Raw genomic sequence first — 20,608 nt, 5'->3', positions numbered from 1 at the left:
AAAAACAAGCGTTTTCAGTACGGAATCCAACTGCTTTTTAGTATTCCTAATTAATTATGTACACTCACACACAAACAAGCATCAGCAATTAGAAATTATAGCTTATGGTATTCTTTCATGTATTAAACAAATATTAGAAAAGTGAGCATCAACGATGATATCCTTTGATCTTTTTTAGTACTTTTTTTTAAAATAAATAAACTGTTGCTGTGCAAGTACTTGTTTTGTATTTACTAATAATACTAAAAAGAGTTAGGCTGCTAGTTGACAACGTCTACTTATTTAAGGATGTATTTTATGAATTTACTATACTGATAAAAAGTGGTTGTTAATCACTTACATTTTTTAAATACTCAGTCTTACATTTAATGCAAAAGCAACATTATACAGAGCGTTATAACACTTAATATTTATACATCAATTTATTATTAGTTTTAGTGAAATAAGAAGTTAGACACAAATCAAATATTACAATTTTGGGCTACACTTATTCAAATGTATGAACTTAAATTTAAGATAAAGAGGTAAATAATAATTTATATTTTAAAAAGCAATTCTGTTAATACGTAGCTGAAGCTTACTCCGTGGTATTTCATTTAAAAGTGATTTAAAGGTTCATTAGCATTAAGGACCATAAAAAGAAGTCTTAAAATTTTTCCGTTGATGAAAAAATGAATTGTAACTTCTAGAAATCAGAAAAATAATATAAATTCCTTGAAAATCCTTAATAAAAATTTAAAACTTTCTAGAAGTATCTTATAAATTTAGATTCGTCTTCTACCACTTAAAAAATCAAAGCACTAGTGAAAATCCTTAGTTACAGTGAAAAGTCGTAAAAAATTGTGTAAGTTACTCGAAATTATTTTAAAAAATTCCGAGCTCTTTATCACATTTTCGGAGTCCCCAGCATCTCGTAAATAACTTTGACGGCCAATTTTTACTAATTGGTTTTAGATAAAACTAGTACACTGTTAGAAAATATTATAAGTTTCAGGACAACGTTTGAATATGTGCTGTATCCATTGGTTTTACGACGAATTTTCAGTGTGATGTGTCGAAAGCATTGCGTCAAAGGTTTTTCTTAGTTTCTATTGTCATCGTAACCCACTTCTTACCCTAATCCAGATGAATTTTACACGTATATAGGACGGTGATAGCTTTAGAAAGATAAGGTTGTTAAGTGATGACTTGCATGAATGAACAATTTTTTTCTTTTTAAATGATTGAATTTCAACACTTTACAAAGATATATCCTTAACGAAAGTCGTTTTGTACCAAAGCTGACTGTGTACTTCATGGCTCTTGTAATTGTCAAGTTACAAATAAAGTGAGAAGTACAACCCAAACACATTGAGTCAACAAGTGCTGATCCCATAGTAAGTAATATAAAGAAACTAAAACTTTGCGTAAGGTGCATCCATTTGTACAGCGTTTTAGCTAGAAGTTTTCCACCACCTATCAAGTGTCAACTTGTTTACATTTCATTTTTTAGGCCAATTTTATACTGTTTTTTGGCAAACATTTGACATTAGGCTAGTAAATAAAAAAAAGCATAGTTTGATAGTGACGGAAACATGTATTACGAAGCCAATAATTAAAACAAAGACCATAACAAAGTTTGAAATGAGATACAAGAATGATATTAAAGTTTTGATAAAAACAACAAAAAATGCATTAATTAAATACAAAAATCAGATTAGTATATCATGTTACTAATCTATGTTGATAATCATAATACATGCCAAGAATATTCCTTGGCTGACTATAATTTTCCTCAGAGAAGTTAATGTTTTCAACCAAATCAGATGCCTCTCACCATACATGGGACCTTTACTTTTAATACGTAAAAGTACGACAAATTTATTACTTTTCCTTAACTATGGCCTTAAAAACAACTTGGAATTTTTTTCCAGTTTTCAAAAGTACCAGAAAATGTATCAAAACGAGTTAATGGTAACGAAGAAAAATAATAAAATCTAGATGAATTCATAAGCATAGGCCAGTCACCCGCGTTATGAGCACCTGCCATTAGTAAAAGCAAGAAACTCTTCAAGTTCTGTATTATACATTAAAAGAGATTATCCTTATTAATTTTTAATGACAGACCAAGCTGCAACACATGAATTTGCATTGATGAAATACAAGAAATAGAATTTTGACTAAATAAAATAAGTAGGTTGTATTTGTAATGAATTAAAGAGGAAAAAAATTTTTGATTGATATTTTATGTGATGAGAGCAAAGATTACCAAGTTCAAAAAAAAAACCCTATAATTGAAGTAATAAATCATAAAATAAGATAAACCAAGCTTTTATAGCGCAGCTAGATAAATAATGATGAAATTCTTCTCATTCGATTATCAATGTCATCCAGAAACTAAGTTTAGATAGTTATGGATCTGAGTTTAAATGAAAAAATTTTTTGCAATACAAATATTAATTACAGAAAAGCAACTTTGAGAAAGAATGAATAATAGTCTTACAACTCAGTCAGTTTTAACATAAGTAAGTCAAATTTTGTTACTCCGGGATTTCAAGGGCCATTGTACACATTTATACACTTGGTCACGTCATTTGAAACACCTGGGGTCCAGCGTAGTACTTAACACGTTGCATCCTAGAGTTTTGCTCTTTATACCACACAAAAGCACTTACTTGGAGGTTTTGAGAGTTCATTACCACCGCTGTAAAGTCAATGGTGGCCTCCATGGCATCTAGGGCTCTAGATAGTCGTCAAACGCGTCACTTTATAGTGATTTTCTTCTTATTTATAAAACATAAAACAAAAATGATGAACAAGAAATTCGAGATATTAAAAAAAAAAAAAAAATTAAAAACTGATGCTTATGAGTCGTTTGTATTACTATTTGTAAGTGATTTTCAGAATAAAAGTTACCAGGCGGTAATTTTATATAATTCACATAATTTTTTTAAAATCCAGTATAAGATAAAATCATCCAAGATGTAAAAAATTTTGTAATACTTACCTATATAGTGTTATTTAAAATGGTTTTGCATCAAACCTCTTATTTTATAGACTTGTGAAAAATCTTAAATTATAATTTTAAAACAATAAATTACGATTGTCAAAATACATTTTATTATACAATATATTTACATTTTTTTAACAATCGGTGCTTATTTTTTCATTCAGAAATATTGGCGTCTCAAAATAAACTGATACCAAGCAAAATACCAGCAATACAGAATAATAAGATATCATTGATGTTGTTTTTTTTCAGACTAAAACCCCGTGTGGCTTCTGCAATACCTGGAATATTATAATTTTTCTTCAGCTCATATAAAAACAATACATAAGTTGGCTTTTGAAGTTTCAATTATTAAATAGATAAATTATACGAATTTAAGTTTTTGTTAAAAAAGTTTTTTATGTATCCTTTAATGGTAATTGAACGAAGACTTAATATATCTATTTAATTTTGATGAATATAAAACAATTAATTCTTATAGTTTATGGTGACAAGATCCTTTATGCTAGGTTTCTTATGTTTTTATATGTTATTTAAAGTGTAACACTAGTAACCCATGCATTTTGTAAAGTATAGCACTCATTTTATAAGATATTTTGTATTGAAAGATGACAAACAAATTTTACGTTTCTGATGTGATATGAAAATACAATATCAATAAAATTTTGCAAGATATCAAGTGATAAACTTAAGGACACCTACAATTTTCTTAGTTAGTTTGAAATGTTAAGACACCCATTTCATCAGGAGTCTTCAACAAATACTGAAATATTAAGAATCATTCACTGTTTAGTAGACGAATATTTCGTAATATAAAAAGTTCGATGAGTATTTCAACGATAAATTGTAGACAACTCAGAGACATTTTACATTATAATTTTTAGCTGTGTGTATAAAAATTTTTACACACGTGAAGAGCTAGGAACTGAGGCCTTTGCTAGATATAAATAGCTGAAAAATGGTTGATAAATGGTAAAATTCATAACCCAAGTTAGATCTCTTTGCAAGTTCGATAAAAACATTTAGCATATCGTGCTTGAAACATTACAAGTTTCAAATGAGAGTAAGGTATTTGATAATATCAGGTAAAGCTACAGTTTCATGTGCTGTTTTATTCAGTCTTAAGTAAAGAGCATACATTTATGTTATCAGTACAGTAGGCAAATTAACAAGTTATTTTTCAAGCAAGTGCGTTAACTGATCGATGTTAGCACAAAAAAAAAAATAAACTGTGACATTGACTGTGCCATAACAGTAATCTAGTGTGATTCACTTTTGTTAACCTAATTTTCACGATTATGAGTAGTAATTTCTATTGAATTAACAACAAAAATGGCTGTACTTACGATAAAAACTACTATTCAAAACAGTATATATTACTGTTCGAACAGTAAAAAGTCAGCTGAACTATGTTAGATTACCATTCTGTCAAAATAATGTATGTAATTTTTTTCCATGTGTAAAAAAACTGTACATAAAATGCTAGTTCTCTTCTCAGTGGGTCAATGACTAATTTTTTTTGTTTTTGCGATCCTTAGTGTCTCCACCCTTTTACTGCTGTAATAGATAAGAAAGTCTGCTATAAAGATGAAAGCAAGAGCTGTGTTGGTGTAAGCTTTACATGAGAGGAGGGTTTTTTTGTTCAAAATAAATAGCATCAGGCAAAGTCGTCATCCTGAACATCTAAATGCAATTATTTACTATTATTACTTCTAGTAATAAATTGCAGCTTAATAGACGTAGCAAGGACTCTAGTATTTGTTGTTTCCGTCTTTAATATTTTTTGTTTGCAAAGCGAGTTTTTCTTTAAATCTACCAAATCCAGAATTTTTCGTTATTATAATGTTTTTACTGCAAGCTGACTCTTCTTTCCTGGTTTCGGGGATGCAAGTGCCACATTTCTTCCGAAAAAGTACTTGCGTTGTCTGCACATTGAAAGATATTTTGGCTACAACCTGCATGTTCTCAACCCTAACCTACAACTTAAGAGGCAATTCTTACGCAGATCACGCTAAAATGCCAATTTAATAAGCAGACAGTGTGAGCTCTATCTGAAAGGTAATGTTACAATTTTGATTCTTACATCGTAGAAAAGGAATAACGTTTTTACAAATCACCGTGAAAAATCATAAAAGATAAATGGAACGAAAGAACGTTATCGACTGCTATGTATTTGTCTCCTATTTTTTCACTTTTTACTAAATATAAGAAATACTTTAAGTCACAGTTAAGAATTATACACGTAAAAATTGTAGTCCTTTTAATAATTTTCAAAAAAAGTACGTTAGAACACCATGACCAAGAGCTAAGCTACAATTAATCAAAAGCAACAGTTCAGATGCAACTAACGTAGAAATAAAAAAACAGCATTTTAAAATTATAAAATGACTGTTATTTTAAAGGCAAGAGCATGGTTAAAATCTACTTAAATCGAGAATACGTTATATGGCAATAGTAGTCCAAAAAAAATCTACCTACCAAATAGTATACATGTTTAGCTTATTTATTCATCAAATAGCTTACCGACTTATTAAAACTTATAAATAATAAAAATTTATTAAGTTGCTGGAATTTCTTTACGAGTTAGAAAAAAAGAAAAAAAAACTGACGTGATAACAACTGGAGCAAGCATGAATTATGTATAACAAGCGACCCCCCTCCCACCCCCCGTCACGGTGTCGTCCGTGACCCACTAAGAAAACACCGTAGTGTGTTAATATGTAATGTGGAACGTATTCAATTCTAAGTTCCACATCTATTCCTGACACTTTGCTAAACCAAAATCTTCTTATTAAAAACATATTCGTTCGGAATCCATACAGTTTACTTGGTCAAATAATAAGCTGTAAAAAGTGAACAAATATTAAGAAAGAAAAGTACGGCACGTTTCGTATGCCATAGAATAATCTTTGGCCCTAAAGGGCCGTTGATTTGCAGTTTCTTCCGTATAATCTATGAAAAGGGCTATTTTTTAAATCTGTAACGATTTAAAACTCGCAACAAATATATAAATAGAAAAAAAAATTTTCTCTGTTCTCACAACTTTATAACCAGAGCCATAACGTCCCAGAGCTTCACTTCTACATTTCTTATCGCCACAAAAAAACAAAAACACATTCTACCTATTCTGAAAATCTGAAAAATTTTAGAGATTACTGTGAGTGTAGAATAAAAAATTGATCTCTTACGTAATGGATTTTAATTGTCACCTTAACCACTGCTGTTTCAACAGTCGCACATATTCTGCGTCAGTGTCTCAATGTCTAAAATTGTATTTATTAGATACATTCGAAGTTTCCCTCCCAATTGGCCCTCTTGCGACTTTTAGCATGGTCAAGACTTTTGTAAGCCCTGAATGCTGTTTTTGTCAATTCTTTTAAGTTTTAATACTTTCTTGACTGAAGTTTCCAGCAAACGTGATTGCCTCTAAACTCCAGAGTGATCTTCTCTGGCCTGTTGTTATAGCACCAGACTGTTCGGAAAAAAAAACTACGAAGTCTGAAGCTTTTGAGCTAGTTGTAGAGCACTTTTTTCCAAAGTCTTCTGATATTACGTCAAAGATGTTGGTGTACGAATCACCTTTTTTTGTAGTGCTCAGTTGTTTTGGAAATTTAGGGTGAGGACATTATTTTATGATGTTCGCTTGTTGGAGACTGTCCCGCTTGCTCAAGTTTTTTTTTCCTTTATAGCCGTTAGGTTCTCCTAGTGTAGATCTTGAAGATAATCGGTGATTCGTAGTTAAATGCTTAGAGTTGAGAGGGTAATATAGGGCCATTGGTCACCAGGGTTTGCAGCCTTGCAACAAACTACTCTGCTTGTGAAGTCTGCCAGTGAATAATTGACTTGATTTAATAGTAGCTGGCCTTATGTAGTCTTTTAGTCTATGAATTGTGGCCAAAAATGGTAGTAAATACGTATTTGTTGGCAAGGTAGCCTAAGCTTGGGTGGCCCTTAAAAGAACCGATGAGATTGATTGTTAAGAGAAAGTAGATACTTATTTTGGGCCAGTGGTGAAAGTTTCAGCTGTTCCTTATTATTATTAGTGATAATAAAGAGCTGGCTGTGGATAGCTTGACTCTTAGACTCGAAGTCTCTGTGTATAGATATCATGCTGGAGGAAGGTACACCGCTGATTAAAGAATATATTGTCTTGAGATCGTTTCCTGGATAACTAACCGCTCGTCGTAAAATTGGGAAAGTGGGCTTGGAGAATACCTTCTCTGTGGGTATGCTGTCGAAACAACCAGTGAGAAGAAGACCATTGTGACTACCCGTACTCCTCAGGGCTATCGTCCTTGGCTTGAATTTGTTATCAGAAATTCTCTGACAGTATCAGAACGGATGGTTGAACGGCTTTAAAACTTTAAAGTGTTGGAGCAGGTTGTGCTCTGGCCAAACTCGTCTTTGGTATCTCCCCAGGAACATTATCGTGGAGAACACTTTTTTATTGGTGGCACTTGTCAATCCTGGTCATTCAGGGTTGAATTGGACGTAAGTCACTTGCCCATTGGAGAAGAGTGTTGTCGGTAGCTGGAATATTCAGCTGCACGACTAACATATTTATTCTTGACACACTATTCATGAACAACTATGAAAGATGGTAAGACTCTTGAGCGTATTATAACCACACTTATTTAATTTTATTTCAGGTGGCTTTGATTTTACGTCCACGCCACTTAGTGGATCCTACTGAACTAACGTAAAAAGCTAGCATTTTTTACAAAACTTTGATCTTATTGATTACTATTGTTATTAATTTTTTTAAGACTAAAACTGTACTAAAACTATCAAAAAAGTATCATCAATCTGTATGCCAAATTTGAGCAAGATCAGTTGAGTAGTTTTTGCGGTCAGTGATTACAACGGTTTTAGTGACTTTGCTTTTTATGTTAGTATAAAACTGTAGTACATTTAATTCCTTCAACTTATAATATATTTGAATCAATTAATAATGCAGTGATACAAGTAGTTAAGTTAAATTATTCCAAGCTCACTATTAAAAGTATAACCTTATACACAATATCAGATTTTTATCTAGAATAAGCGTAACACTTAAATTTTAATATATTGTTGTACGTGGGAATGATTAAATTCAATTAAATATCCAAGTTATACTTTAGAATCAACTAAGCTCAGCTTTTTTTTATAAACATGTAAAAAAAGATGGATAAATTACTTTATATCTGATGAAATTTATAACAATTATACAAGACTTACTGTGTACAATTCGTTAATTTACAATCCTGGCCATGTAAGATAAAACAACTACTTTATATTTTTGCCAGTATTGTATTTAACGTTCTTTTCTGTTTACGAAAGGCTCCAAATATATGAAGCCAATTAAGTCATTGAGTTCTACAATAGTAATAGGGGTTGCACAAGGCCAATTCAGCCCAGTGGGCGCTAAAGACGCTAAATCCTGGACCGTACTGAATGCTATACATGAAAAAATTATAAACGTAAACTCTTCTTTGTTTTTTCTCTATAATCTCTGATTTATGGCTTCTGAAACCTAATGTAACAGGGAATTCTGTCACATGTTGCTTGTCAGAAGGCATAGAATTTTCGGAGGGAATGACGAAATGCTGATAAATAATTCCCTAATTGAAATAAGAAGAAGCGAAAAATGTTTTACCTGCTCAAGTAACACTGCCTTATCTAGCTTTTGTGATGTATACACAGTTGCGAGCTCTACGAGAACAACAAAAAATGGTTGGATTACTCTTTGTCTCTCTCTTTCTCTCTCTCTCTTTCTCGTTATGGCATCATCTTGGATCCTCAAATCACAAGACTAAACGAGACGGAATGTTTAATTTTGAACATTTGGGCTTCACCTGGATTGTGTGTTTTAATGGTTTCAGTTTATTAACGCTCTAAGGGTCCCTTCTACGTGTTGTCCGAATTTTTTCCGTGTGGACCGTGTGACTACCCAGCTTTCAGGTACTGTTGTTGCTGGTGACCTAAACTCGGATCTTCTCAGTAATGATTATTATGGGACTTATTTGCACGGCCTCTTACTAAAAATTCTTTGTATGCTTTCTCTTTTGGAGCTACGCATCACTGCACTACCAATGATACCTAGTGCAATGTTGTGCTGGTGGACTTTGAGCATAGAGTGCGCTTATTTTGGTAATTTAATGCCCCGTGTATAAATGGCCATGATTTTCTATGTGTCAACTATGATACTTCAGCGCCTCGAATATTAGTCTGAAATACTATACGTGACTTTCAGATTTTCTATGTGGAGGCATTTTGTATGGATGATTACTCACAACTGACGGGTGTGGATGTAGCCGGCTCGCCTCTGATTGTCTGAATAAACTTTACAAAGAGGGGAGGAGGATGCGGAGTGCCAAGAAACTTGCAGAATATCGTTGCGTAGGAGCTCAACTAAAGAAGGATACAGTGGTAGCGCGTGATGGATATCTGCAGCATTCAACAAGAGATTGCACGATTCAGAGACTTGTTGGAGGTTATCGTACCAATTTGGGTTCCTGGGTGATACCCATGATTCTCTGCCGACTCGTATTTCACCTGAGGTATTGTCGTGTCATTTCTCTGACGTCACCTGTGTGCGCCCACCGTGATTGGTGAGTTCCAGCTTATTTTGGCTACCATTTTAGCCGATGGTGCGAGTTTTTCATTTAAACCCAAATCCTCATTGGAAGCTCATTAGCCCATAGCCATTTGTTTGACGCAAACGAGAGGCCATAGTTTGGATGGCTTATCATTATTTTATTTTCATGGCTGCTTATCTATTGTAGTTCCCTTTTTAACGGCTGTTTTCAACGAATATTTTGCGACATATAGTTATGCAACTGAATGGAAAAAGTCAGTTATTGTCCCCTTGGCAAAGATTTTCTGGCTAGCTAGCCTTAATAACGTAAAATATTTTGCGAACCTGGGCCACTTTGCAAACATATTTGATGTGATAGCTGCCTGCAGAGTTTCTTTATACCTAGAAAACCATAATTTAGAGTCTTCGATGAAGTCTGGCTTTAGACGCCATTGTAGCACACAGTTGGCACTTTTAAAAATTACCGAGGACGTTTGTCTGGATATGGAGGGTGGCATGATCACAATTTCTGTTTTATTTGATTTTCGAAGGGCGTTTCATTTGATTGATCATGCCGTGCTCTTGCATACTATGGTTGGTATGGGTTGCTTTGCTGACGCTATTAGGTGGTTCTATTGTTATTAATCGGGTTGGTCTCAGGCAGTGCTAGATTTAATTAGAGGTTCTACAGACTTGTTGCCTAGTATTTCAGGGGGACTGCAGGGATCCTCCACGGTAACTATCGTTCTTTTTATTTTTATTGATTCCGTGTTGTTGGTGCTGCGCCATAATATGGGCATTCTCTTCGTGGATGACCTGTAGTACTATATCCATTGCGTCCCGTCTGATGTCAACCGAGTGATTTACTCGTTGAATCACGACATTGGTGGTGTGGTGGATCCGGTGGACGAATTCAGCTTGGGTTTTAGTTGGAGTAAGCTTTAGGCTATTTTACTTGGTACCTGCCAACAACTGATGCGCGTAGACAAGGCAGCGTTACCACCTATCAAAGCTGGCGCACATATTGTTCCTCTGCTTGATTGTGTGAAGGAATTGGGGGGGTCCACCTTGCCGATGATCTCACTTGGAATCAGCATGTGGCTGCAGTTTATTCGCGGGATTTTCTGGGTATTTGGACCCTAAGTAATACTTACAGTATTGGCAATACCTCATTAAAACTGCCTCTACCAAAAGCCAAAAGTTAAGAAAGTTTGACATGCTGTAGTTACACGCACCTTATTCATTTTTATTAAAAGTTATCAGTAGTAGAATTTTAAGGATCCTTATGCAGTAAGGAATTTAAGTCTGTTGTAATTTTAATCCAGTACAGATTCTAATGTAGTCAGAATTTTCTTTTACAAGTAAATCAGTTTCCTTACTGGATTAGAATTATGAGTAAATAAAAAATTATACTTAATTAGAATCCCGAAGGGATAACAATCTATGTAGGCTTTTTAGCCTGGTGGCCTTGGAACCTTCAGTTTAAGTTTATGTTCAATTCATTACGAAATAAAGCTTATGATCGAAATAAATAATTTGTCATAAAAATAATATAAAAATGAAGGAAATTACTTTCAAGTATTTAATGATGTTATAGTTAAAACTTTAGTCAAACTTTTAATGGTAATGTACAACCACGGAAAGAAAAGTTCCGCAGAATTTCGCCAGCCCCTGCGATTTCTCTCCTGGCACTCTACTTAATTCACTCTTTACTGCGTACATTACAAGATAATAGTAGCCTACAGCATAAAGTGACGCCTGAATCAAAAACCTTACCAACACAGATATGTCTTTAAGACTATTCCAACAGACTGCTTAAACGAAAACTATTACACTATTATAGGATGCAGCCAAATATATCGCATCACTATAAACTGTGACGAAAAGAATCTCAGTATTGTAGGCTGTGACAAATGAAAGGACAGGACGCCTGAATGCAAAAAATACACCAACAGCGATGTATGCTGCAATGAAGAGTATCACAGTGCTGTTGGTTAGGACAAAAAAACAGAGCATTTGGTTGCGATGGAAAGAATCACCGTGCTTTCTGATTCGTCAAAAAGAATTCCAGCGTGCTTTAGTAAAAATGAAAAAATTACACTGCATTATTTTATAATATTCAGAAAGGCATGATTTTATTTAAAGATAGTGATAAATTTTTGCTATCAACAATTATATTGTTGATAAATTCAGATTATCAAGAATTATTATATAATACAATGAAACATATTTGTTGCTACTAGAGACAGAAATTAGTATCATTTTGTGATTCAAAGCTTCGTTATTTATACGTTTTTCCTTATTTCCTACATATCACGTCATTTCAATTTTACCTAATCAATATTTCCATAATACTTACTCCATTCTTTGTTTTCATAAGTAAAAGAATCAAAACCTCTTACAGTGATACCCACGCAGCTGAGAGATGTATTTCAAGTCAACGATTTCAGTTTAAGCATGACCTCTTCTGAGCATTTTTTAATTTATAAAGAAAATTTCCTAGACTGACTTTTTGACTTTTTTTCAGCGTATTGAATAAAATTTTGCTAAAACTAAAAGATGTCAGCGTACAGAGCTCATAAAGATATGACGATTATAAGGGTTTTTAAATGTTTTTTTTATGATTCAAAAGCTCAATGTTGTCACTGTAAAAAAAATAATATTAAGAAACGTAAATAAGAAGTCTCAGTTTTTTTGTGCACGTTAGTTTCAAGCAAAAACCATTTTCACGTTATTTTGGAATTTAGTGACATAATAAAGAAGTGGTACATGAAGAATTGTTTTTCCCAATAAATTGATTAAATTTTTGCTCCAAGATTATTTATCAGTACAAATAATACGGTTAGTAAAAAAACAACAAGGCTACATACATTGCTTCTGGGTTTGAAAATTTCTGGTACTTAAAACATACAACACTGTGTTACAAGTGAAAGGATCTCATGAATTTTTAGCGTTAAGTATTAACACGTGACAGCTAAGAATTAAGCTGAAAGAAAGTTAATATCGAAATATCAATAACAGACTATGGACCTTATAATTTATATCATTTGTAAAATCAACTATTTCCAGCTTTTATAAATTTATCAAATCGTCAGATAAGACACAACAATTCAAATTTTTTCTTTTAATTGAATTATATTAATTATAAAATTGTATGACATGTAAGATTTTTAACTCTTGAAACATACCTCTAATTTTAGCGAATAAATTGAATATCAAGGAACATTTGAAAACACAACATATCACAAGGACTTCAATAAGGACGTGAGATAAAAAAGGACGAATAAAATACGCTACCACTATATAATATAAGACATAAGCTTAAACCGTAGGTCAACGCCGACTCAGCGTACACGACTTCATACATATTGCTTGGTAAAAACTAACACCACAACGACGAGTCAACAATTTCAAAGAAAAGTATACTATAAGTAAGAGCAAATAAGTTTTATGGACCAACGACTGGTTCCTAATAAGACAACAATCAAATTCATTTGTTTGTATAACGAATTTACGTGTTCCGTTCTTTACTTATAAAAGTTCAGACGTAATAAATTGGCATCCCCCGTGGAGCTTAGTCTTTTGTCTTACGTAGAGTATGCTTTAACCAAATCGGAGTTTCTTAATTTATTTTTTCTTGTCGTTTCATTTTATTTTCATTACTCTCCTAAATTTCTACATTGTCTTCGTTTATCTATTTTCAAAACTTTCTGTTATAATGGAACAGTCACTCAAGGATGTACGCAAGGTAGCTGAGGTAACAACAAGGGTACAGCTACTCGTTTAGTACCATAGGGCAAAAGAATCCAAAAAATCGCGTGGATTTCTTGAATGATCACGTAACATAGCCCTAAATAATTTAAATTAACGTATAAATCAAGCTGCTTTACACACACCCATATTTAGTAGTCAAAATATACCTCTCAGAGATTTTTGCAAGATATTGAAATCGGTAGGTCCCTCATTTCAAAAAAGGAAGAACCTTTATTTTTAAAAATAGTCATTCTCAGGCTAAACGATAGGGCAAGAAGTTAACTGGATGGATTTTCAATAAATAAATGAGACGATCTTATAAACTACTCAAAGGCACGCTTTACTTCTTCTAAAACTTACGCTCAGTAAATTACCGACATCAAATATTCTCAGATGAAATAGAGAGGAACTGCTAACGATTCTCAGGAGAGAATCTCTCAGCTTAACAATCAAGGCGATAGAGCAGCTATAATAAAGGCAGCATCTAACAACATTCCTGAACAGCAATAGCCTAATTCAAAGTTATATCTAGAAATGGTTGGCTATAAAGCATTCATGCAAGGCCTACCTAATGGACTCAAGGCGAACATGATGCCAAACGTACTCAAAACCTTTGTTGGTGCTTTACAGGTAGCTCTAGAAGCCAAAGAAGTTGGGAAAATATTATACGCCAATACTTACGCTACTATGAACCATCAAAATTTACTTAGCTCGTCTACTTCATAAATACGTAATTATCTCTGCACTTGCAAAAACATTTAGATACAACGAGAATAATGAAACGCCACTAGCTTTTACTCACGGTCAAATCCCTTCAATAATCAATAAAATTTCAGACCTTATTCTCTTTAACTAACGTATCCTTTGAACAAAAACGTTGCTTGTCACCCTGATGCTGCAGCAAGCAAAGACCTGGATAAGTGACCACTGACGAACGAATTTCTGCAATTGCCCAAGTGTCCGTCGCAAGTATTATTGCAAGTTGTAGCTGAACAATGAGTCAGGCTTTTTTATAACATAGAAATCTTGATACTTCAAAAAAGACCTTTAAGTTCTATTCCACTTTTAATAAGTATAATAACTACGAGAAACGAAGAATGTGGCAATAAATTTGCTTGATTGAATGACAAAATATATAAAGTTAAAAGACAAATAAGATACGCTACTACTGCAAAATATAAATACAAGCAGAAGATCAACGACACTTCGCGTATGACACACTATCACTACTGCACACATACCGTTGGGTGTGATCTAACACCACAAGGCCAAGTCAATAAGTTAAAAAAAAAGTACATCGTAAGTAAGAGCTAATAAGGCCTTTGGGCTGACAGCTGGTTTCTGCTAAACAAGAATTAATTATATTTGTGTAGTAGTCAAAATAAGAATTTCGTCCACGTAATATGTATTCGGAGTCATATACTATTAGATTTGTGTGTACTCTTTAATTGAGTTGTCATTTGAGTTATTAATGAATAACATAAATTTAACAGTAAGAGTTCGATATAATCAATAAAAATTAAGATTTATGTGTAAAAGTTCATCGAAAAAAAATATGAATTTAATTTTTATGTATTCTAATAGTTAAGAGTTTTGAATCATAAATTACTAAGTTATATATTGTTATATGATTTTGGGATGCGACGTTCTGTGATATTATTTGAAGGAAGTCCGTTTAACAACATTATTTTAAGATAGGACGTTTCTTATATGCTTATTTGAAATTGGTCTATTTTTTACATTTTCAAGAGATAAGGTATTCTTCAGTTACGTACTTTAGATAAGAGATATTTCAAAAATATTTTTGAGATCAAATATTTCTTTAAAATTACTTAAGATTAAAAGTTTTTCAATATTGATTTAGTATATAACTCTTTGAAAGTTTTTTCATTCTAAACGTAATCTAAAATTGAATACAACATTAAAAAGTATATAATAATCCTTAAACTTCACATGACATAAAACACTTATTATTTCGTGAACAAACTTTTTAAAACTGTTGTCTCTCTGTTTGTTAATATTGCTTATTAATTTACACTTTTGTGCAAGTAAGCATTACCAAATAGCAATTTGACTTCATGTGTTTTTTAAATGCCAATTGACTATTGGAAATGCAAGTGTCCAGAATACGTAATTGGATTCTCGTTTGGTATTGTTGTTCTAAAAAAATAACCTGTTTATTAGCTTGTAAAACACGCTGCATGTCTAAAGGCATCATAAAAAAGTAATACTAAAACATAGTTGTACTTCAACTTATTGATGCTTGCGTTCCCAAAGATAAATTTCGCTCACAAGACATACTCAAACACAGTTGTTTTGCTAATCGTCGATGCTTTATCACCCAAGGATATACATTATTATTTGACAAAATCAAGATGCAGTTGTCTTTTTTTTTGAAGCAAGGTGATCAGTCTAGTAATTTACTATGCCAAAATATTACAAAACCTTTTTGTTTTAATCAAATCTTTATTTTACCATCTTTAATTATTGAAAGAAAGTTCTTATCATGTATAAATAAGGGTTTTTCTTTAATTTTCTCTAGCAAATTTCGGGATCCAATAAAAAAGAAAAATGAATAATAATGCTTAGAATTTCTGAGAAGGCCTATTTAATTCAAAGTGATACTAAAAAACAAAGAAAGAATTCAAAATCTTGACAGATAAGATTTTGGTAAAAGGAATTACGAAAAAATAACTTAATTTATGTAAGAGAGGATGGCTAATCGACGACGCTTGCTTGCTGAAAACCACATTTAATAAGTTATATTCAAACACTGTTAGTTTCCTTGTCACTAATGCTTTCTCACCCAAAGTTTTCAGTATTATGTCATATTAAAATGTGTCCTCAGGCAAGCAAGCATTGGTAATGTCCTGGTTTTTTTGTTCAATGAGTTAACAAAATACGTCCTTCGGTGAAAACGCATGTGCAAGCGGCTTTTCGTATCTTTTATGATTAAATAGGGGCCCTCAAGTGAGAGAGCATCGTTGATTTGCAACCCAACTATTCTTTAGTCTAATATAATAATGAGAGGTACCCTTAAGCAATCGCTTACCAGTAATTGGCAACTTTACCGTTTTTAAGTATAGTTATTTACTAAACGATATATATTTTTGAGAGAGCAAGCATAGATAATTAGCACTTAAACTATGTTTTGAATTAGTTTTTTATAAAAATATATCTTTGAGTGAGAAAGCATTAGTGAAAAGGAAACTAACAGTGTTTGAATATAATTTATTAAACGTGGTTTTCAGCAAGCAAGCGTCGTCGATTAGCCATCCTCTCTTATTTAAATTAAGTTATTTTTTTCCTAATTCCTTTGACCAAAATTTTATCTGTCAAGATTTTGAACTCTTTCTTTGTTTTTTAGTATCACTTTTATTATCTAGGCGTTCTCAGAAATTCTAAGCATTATTTTTTATTTTTCTTTTTTTATTAGATCCCAAAACTTGTTAGAGAACATTATAAAAAAAGCCTTATTTATACGTGATAAAAACTTTCTTTTATTAATTAGAGATGGTGAAACAAAGATTTTATTAAAACAAAAAGGTTTTGTAATATTTTGGCATAGTAAATTACTATACTGATCACTTTGCTTTAAAAAAGAGAGACAACTGCATCTTGATATACTTAAGTAATAACGTATATCTTTGGGTGATAAAGCATCGACGATTAGCAAAACAACTGTAATTCAGTATGTCTTGTGAGCGAAATTTATCTTTGGGAACGCAAGCATCAATAAGTTGAAGTACAAGTATGTTTTAGTATTACTTTTTAATATTGCCTTTAGACATGCAGCGTATTTTATAAGCTAATTAACAGGTTATGTTTTTAGAACAACAATACCAAACGAGAATCCAATTACGTATTCTGGACACTTGCATTTCCAAAAGTCAATTGGCATTTAAAAAACACACGAAGTTAACTTGCTATTTGGTAATGCTTACTTGCAGAAAAGTGTATATTATTAAGCAATATTAACAAACAGAGAGGCAACAGTTTTTTAAAGTTTGTTCATTAAATGATAAGTGTTTTATGTCATGTAAAGTTTGAGGATTATTATATACTTTTTAATGTTGTATTCAATTTTAGATTACGTCTATTACTGTTGTAATTTTTATAATTAATTTTGTTGAAGCTACTGTCACTTTCATTGTAGACTCGATTTTCCTCATTATTTTTGTTTTTTTTTATATTGTAATATTTATTTCTACTGAGTCTTCCGTCATTCCGGTTATAGGGTTCATTATTCTGCTTGAACCTGTTGTCGTTATTACTATTATTACTATCATTATTATAATTATGACTATTACTATAGTTGTTATTGTAGTTATTATCATTATTGTTGTTGTTACTATAACTATTATTATGTCATTTTTATCATTATTGTCATTTTTGTAACTTTTTTTATTATTATTATGAGTATTATTTATTATTATTATTACTATTATTATTAATATTATTATCATTACCATAACGGTTGCCGAATTTTTCATTGCTTTCAGTGAAGCCTTGTTTGTTTTGGTTGTTATTATTGTAGCAATTTTTATAATTATTTCTGTTTTCATTATCGTTATAGTCAGTGAAACTTTTTTTATCAAAGCAGTCGTTAGGCCTGTTATCGTTGTAACTATAACATTTATTTTGTTAGGCCTGTTATTATTATTTTCAAACTTATCTATGTTGAATCTGTCACCACTTCCGTTGTAGCCTTTGCTGTTCTGATGGTTTCCGTAAAAATTTTTATCGTCATAAAAATTCTCTTCTCTCTTGTGGTTATTGTGTTGATCTCGCAGATTGCTCTAAATTATTTTTCTTTTCTAGCATCTCTTACCATCGTATGGCACTCACTTGTGCTCTGTCTAGTGTGTTAATATTCTGGTATATTTGCTTTTTTCACCTGGTTGTACATGTAACTTTTTAGCTACATCGTAAGGTACGGTACGTTATATTTTAACAAGTTTTTTTAAGCCTCTTATTGTTACTTTACTACGCGCACTTTTTGAAAAAGTCACTTCTACTTAAGAAATATTGCCGCGATTAGCCCTTATTTTGTATAATGTGGCTTAAATAACTGTTTTGAGAGTAGTGCATGGTTTTTTCATGAAACTAACTTTATTACTTTTTTTTGTATTTTTAACAGAGCCTAAATGTATTTTTAAGCTTTATTTATCTTTTTATTGTTTGAATAGCTAATTTCTTCTTAACCCTAGAATCTTGGGCTCTTACTCGTTGCGAAGCTCTCTTGAGTAAAAGTCTATCTGCTCAGTTTTTTCGCCTTAACACTTTTACGGTTCTGAGAATAAGCTATACTGGTCTCTTTGTACACCACATTCAATGTATCTATACCGGTATCACCTTGAACTAAACGTTTCACAAGTTTCGTACTTGGACCACAGTACTGATAACCTGGTAGGCAGAGTTCTGTCAGTTAATTAATTATTTTTCTATTTAGAAGACCACGTCCTCGCTTACGATGAAAATTCATTACTCTTTAGAAGTTTAATTATGACTGAGCGGTAGAGCAGAGATTCATGGTGTTTATAGCGTACTGGTAACATTTACTTGAGCCTCGTTAGAGGTTATATTATCAAGCCACTGTTTTCGTCTAGTGTAGGATGGTCATAATTGGTTTGTCATACAGTACAGACGTAAAATTCCAAGAAAATAGCGTTAAATTACAAGTCCTTAACTTTTTGTTGTTGTGAAGCAAGAAAAACGTTTAAATTCAAGCTATATTTATTAGTCATGAAACAAGCAGTTTGTGAGTGCTAACTGTCCACTATTAACAATACAAAATTTCACAGATGTTTACTGCTATATTGAAGGAATTGGTTGCTTTATTACAATTACTAAGAGGAAGAAGGCAGTAATAAATGTCTCTTATTCTTAAATTGGTAAGTTAAAAAACAAGTATACAAGAATTTAATAAAAAACTTTAGTAGGGGACGAGACTGCACTCAGATACAGCAGTTTAACCTTAAAATACTGTTTGGTGAATTGATGTGATTGCAGCCTTTGAGAAACGCATGCGATTTTATATTATAACTTATCTTGTTTATTACCATATTTAATCATTTTTAAATAATAAAAAATTTTTGTTTAAAAAAAAGTTATAACTGTTCTTCAAAAGCAAAGTGCTTTAAATGTAAATGGCAAGCTTTCAAGTAGATATGTGATGCATTAAAATAATAGTGGAATGAATGAAATTGAAAACTTCAATACAAAAAGTAATCTAATTTATAAATCCACAAATCTTAGTGAGTGGTATGACTTGAATTTAAGTGAACTGTTTAAAGAGTGTTACGTTTAAACAAAAAATGCTTGACGAACGCGGGGATCTTAATATCGATTGTTCGAGAATTACTGAGGATAAATAAACTGTTGAGTATAGTAGTAGTTTAAAATAGCGTTTATTTAATAGCGTATGTATTTACAATAGTGGTTAGCGGAGCTCAGAGCGCAATTGATGTTGGCTCTTTGCTTGTTGAGACGTATCTGTTTTATTACAATCATAGCGGAGAGAATAACTAAAGTTAACTATTCAAATATACACTGTAGTCGTAATATGAGTCAGAGTAGAAAAAGAGATAAGATAAGAAAATATAAGTTCTGAAATTAAAGTATGTATAAGTGTAAAGTGAAAGTTATAAAATTGATAAGTGTTACTTTTAGATAATAAAGCAAAGATAAAGCTATTACAATTCCAGGAAATATAGCAATTGCATTTAACGTATTGTGCTAAAGAAAATTAGAAAATTAAAAGAGAATTAAAAGTTCACGATTGGCGTGAACAAAGAGCAAATGGCAGAATTTAACGCAAAAGATTTAGGATAGCCATCACAACAGACCCTTAATCCAACATTTGAATTTAATATTTTTTATCCGATAAAAGGCAATTCATATCTTAAATGACCACATGTTATCCACAATAAGAGCAGTTATGTAAAAGTAAAAAACAGTTATAATAAGTATTTCATATAGGCATTGTTATCTGCTTTTAATTATATAAAAAAAATACAGAAAATTCTAAGCATTAAGATGTTTACACTGAAAAACAACAGGCAACAGCTCTGAGTCTAAAAGATTATTCAAAAACCTTACCATGCGAGCCTACATCTATTTATGATAAAGACATTCAAACAAAGTTTCAAATGGCACAAGGAGAGGAAGTGTAAAAAACGATACATCGATCGTCGATGAAGGTAGAAGTTATCGGGTAGGAGAATGCCGTCAAAAAAGATATATGTTGGTCCATGTGGGGCTATTGGTGTAGAAGTAGAAGGGTCAATAAGAGGACCCCGCTTCATATA

At 32.1% G+C, this 20,608-nt stretch overlaps 1 protein-coding gene across 1 annotated transcript in view; it reads right to left on the bottom strand.

The window, feature by feature from the left end:
- Positions 1-3,145: 3,145 nt before the first annotated feature.
- Positions 3,146-20,608, bottom strand: part of LOC106642164 (protein CEPU-1) — a 486,141-nt gene continuing 468,678 nt past the window's right edge. Inside the window, exon 8 of the mRNA XM_089594618.1 lies at positions 3,146-3,270. Coding sequence (XP_089450744.1) covers positions 3,167-3,270 — 104 coding nt within the window. The 3' untranslated portion in view covers positions 3,146-3,166. The remainder of the gene's footprint in view (positions 3,271-20,608) is intronic.

Source organism: Copidosoma floridanum, unplaced genomic scaffold, assembly GCF_036245765.1.
Source record: "Copidosoma floridanum isolate Cflo_tuat_1 unplaced genomic scaffold, Cflo_Japanese_pri ptg000021l, whole genome shotgun sequence".
NCBI classification, from domain to species: Eukaryota; Metazoa; Arthropoda; class Insecta; order Hymenoptera; family Encyrtidae; genus Copidosoma; species Copidosoma floridanum.
Note: the sequence above shows the minus strand (reverse complement) of the source record. Positions and strands in the feature narration are given on the sequence as shown.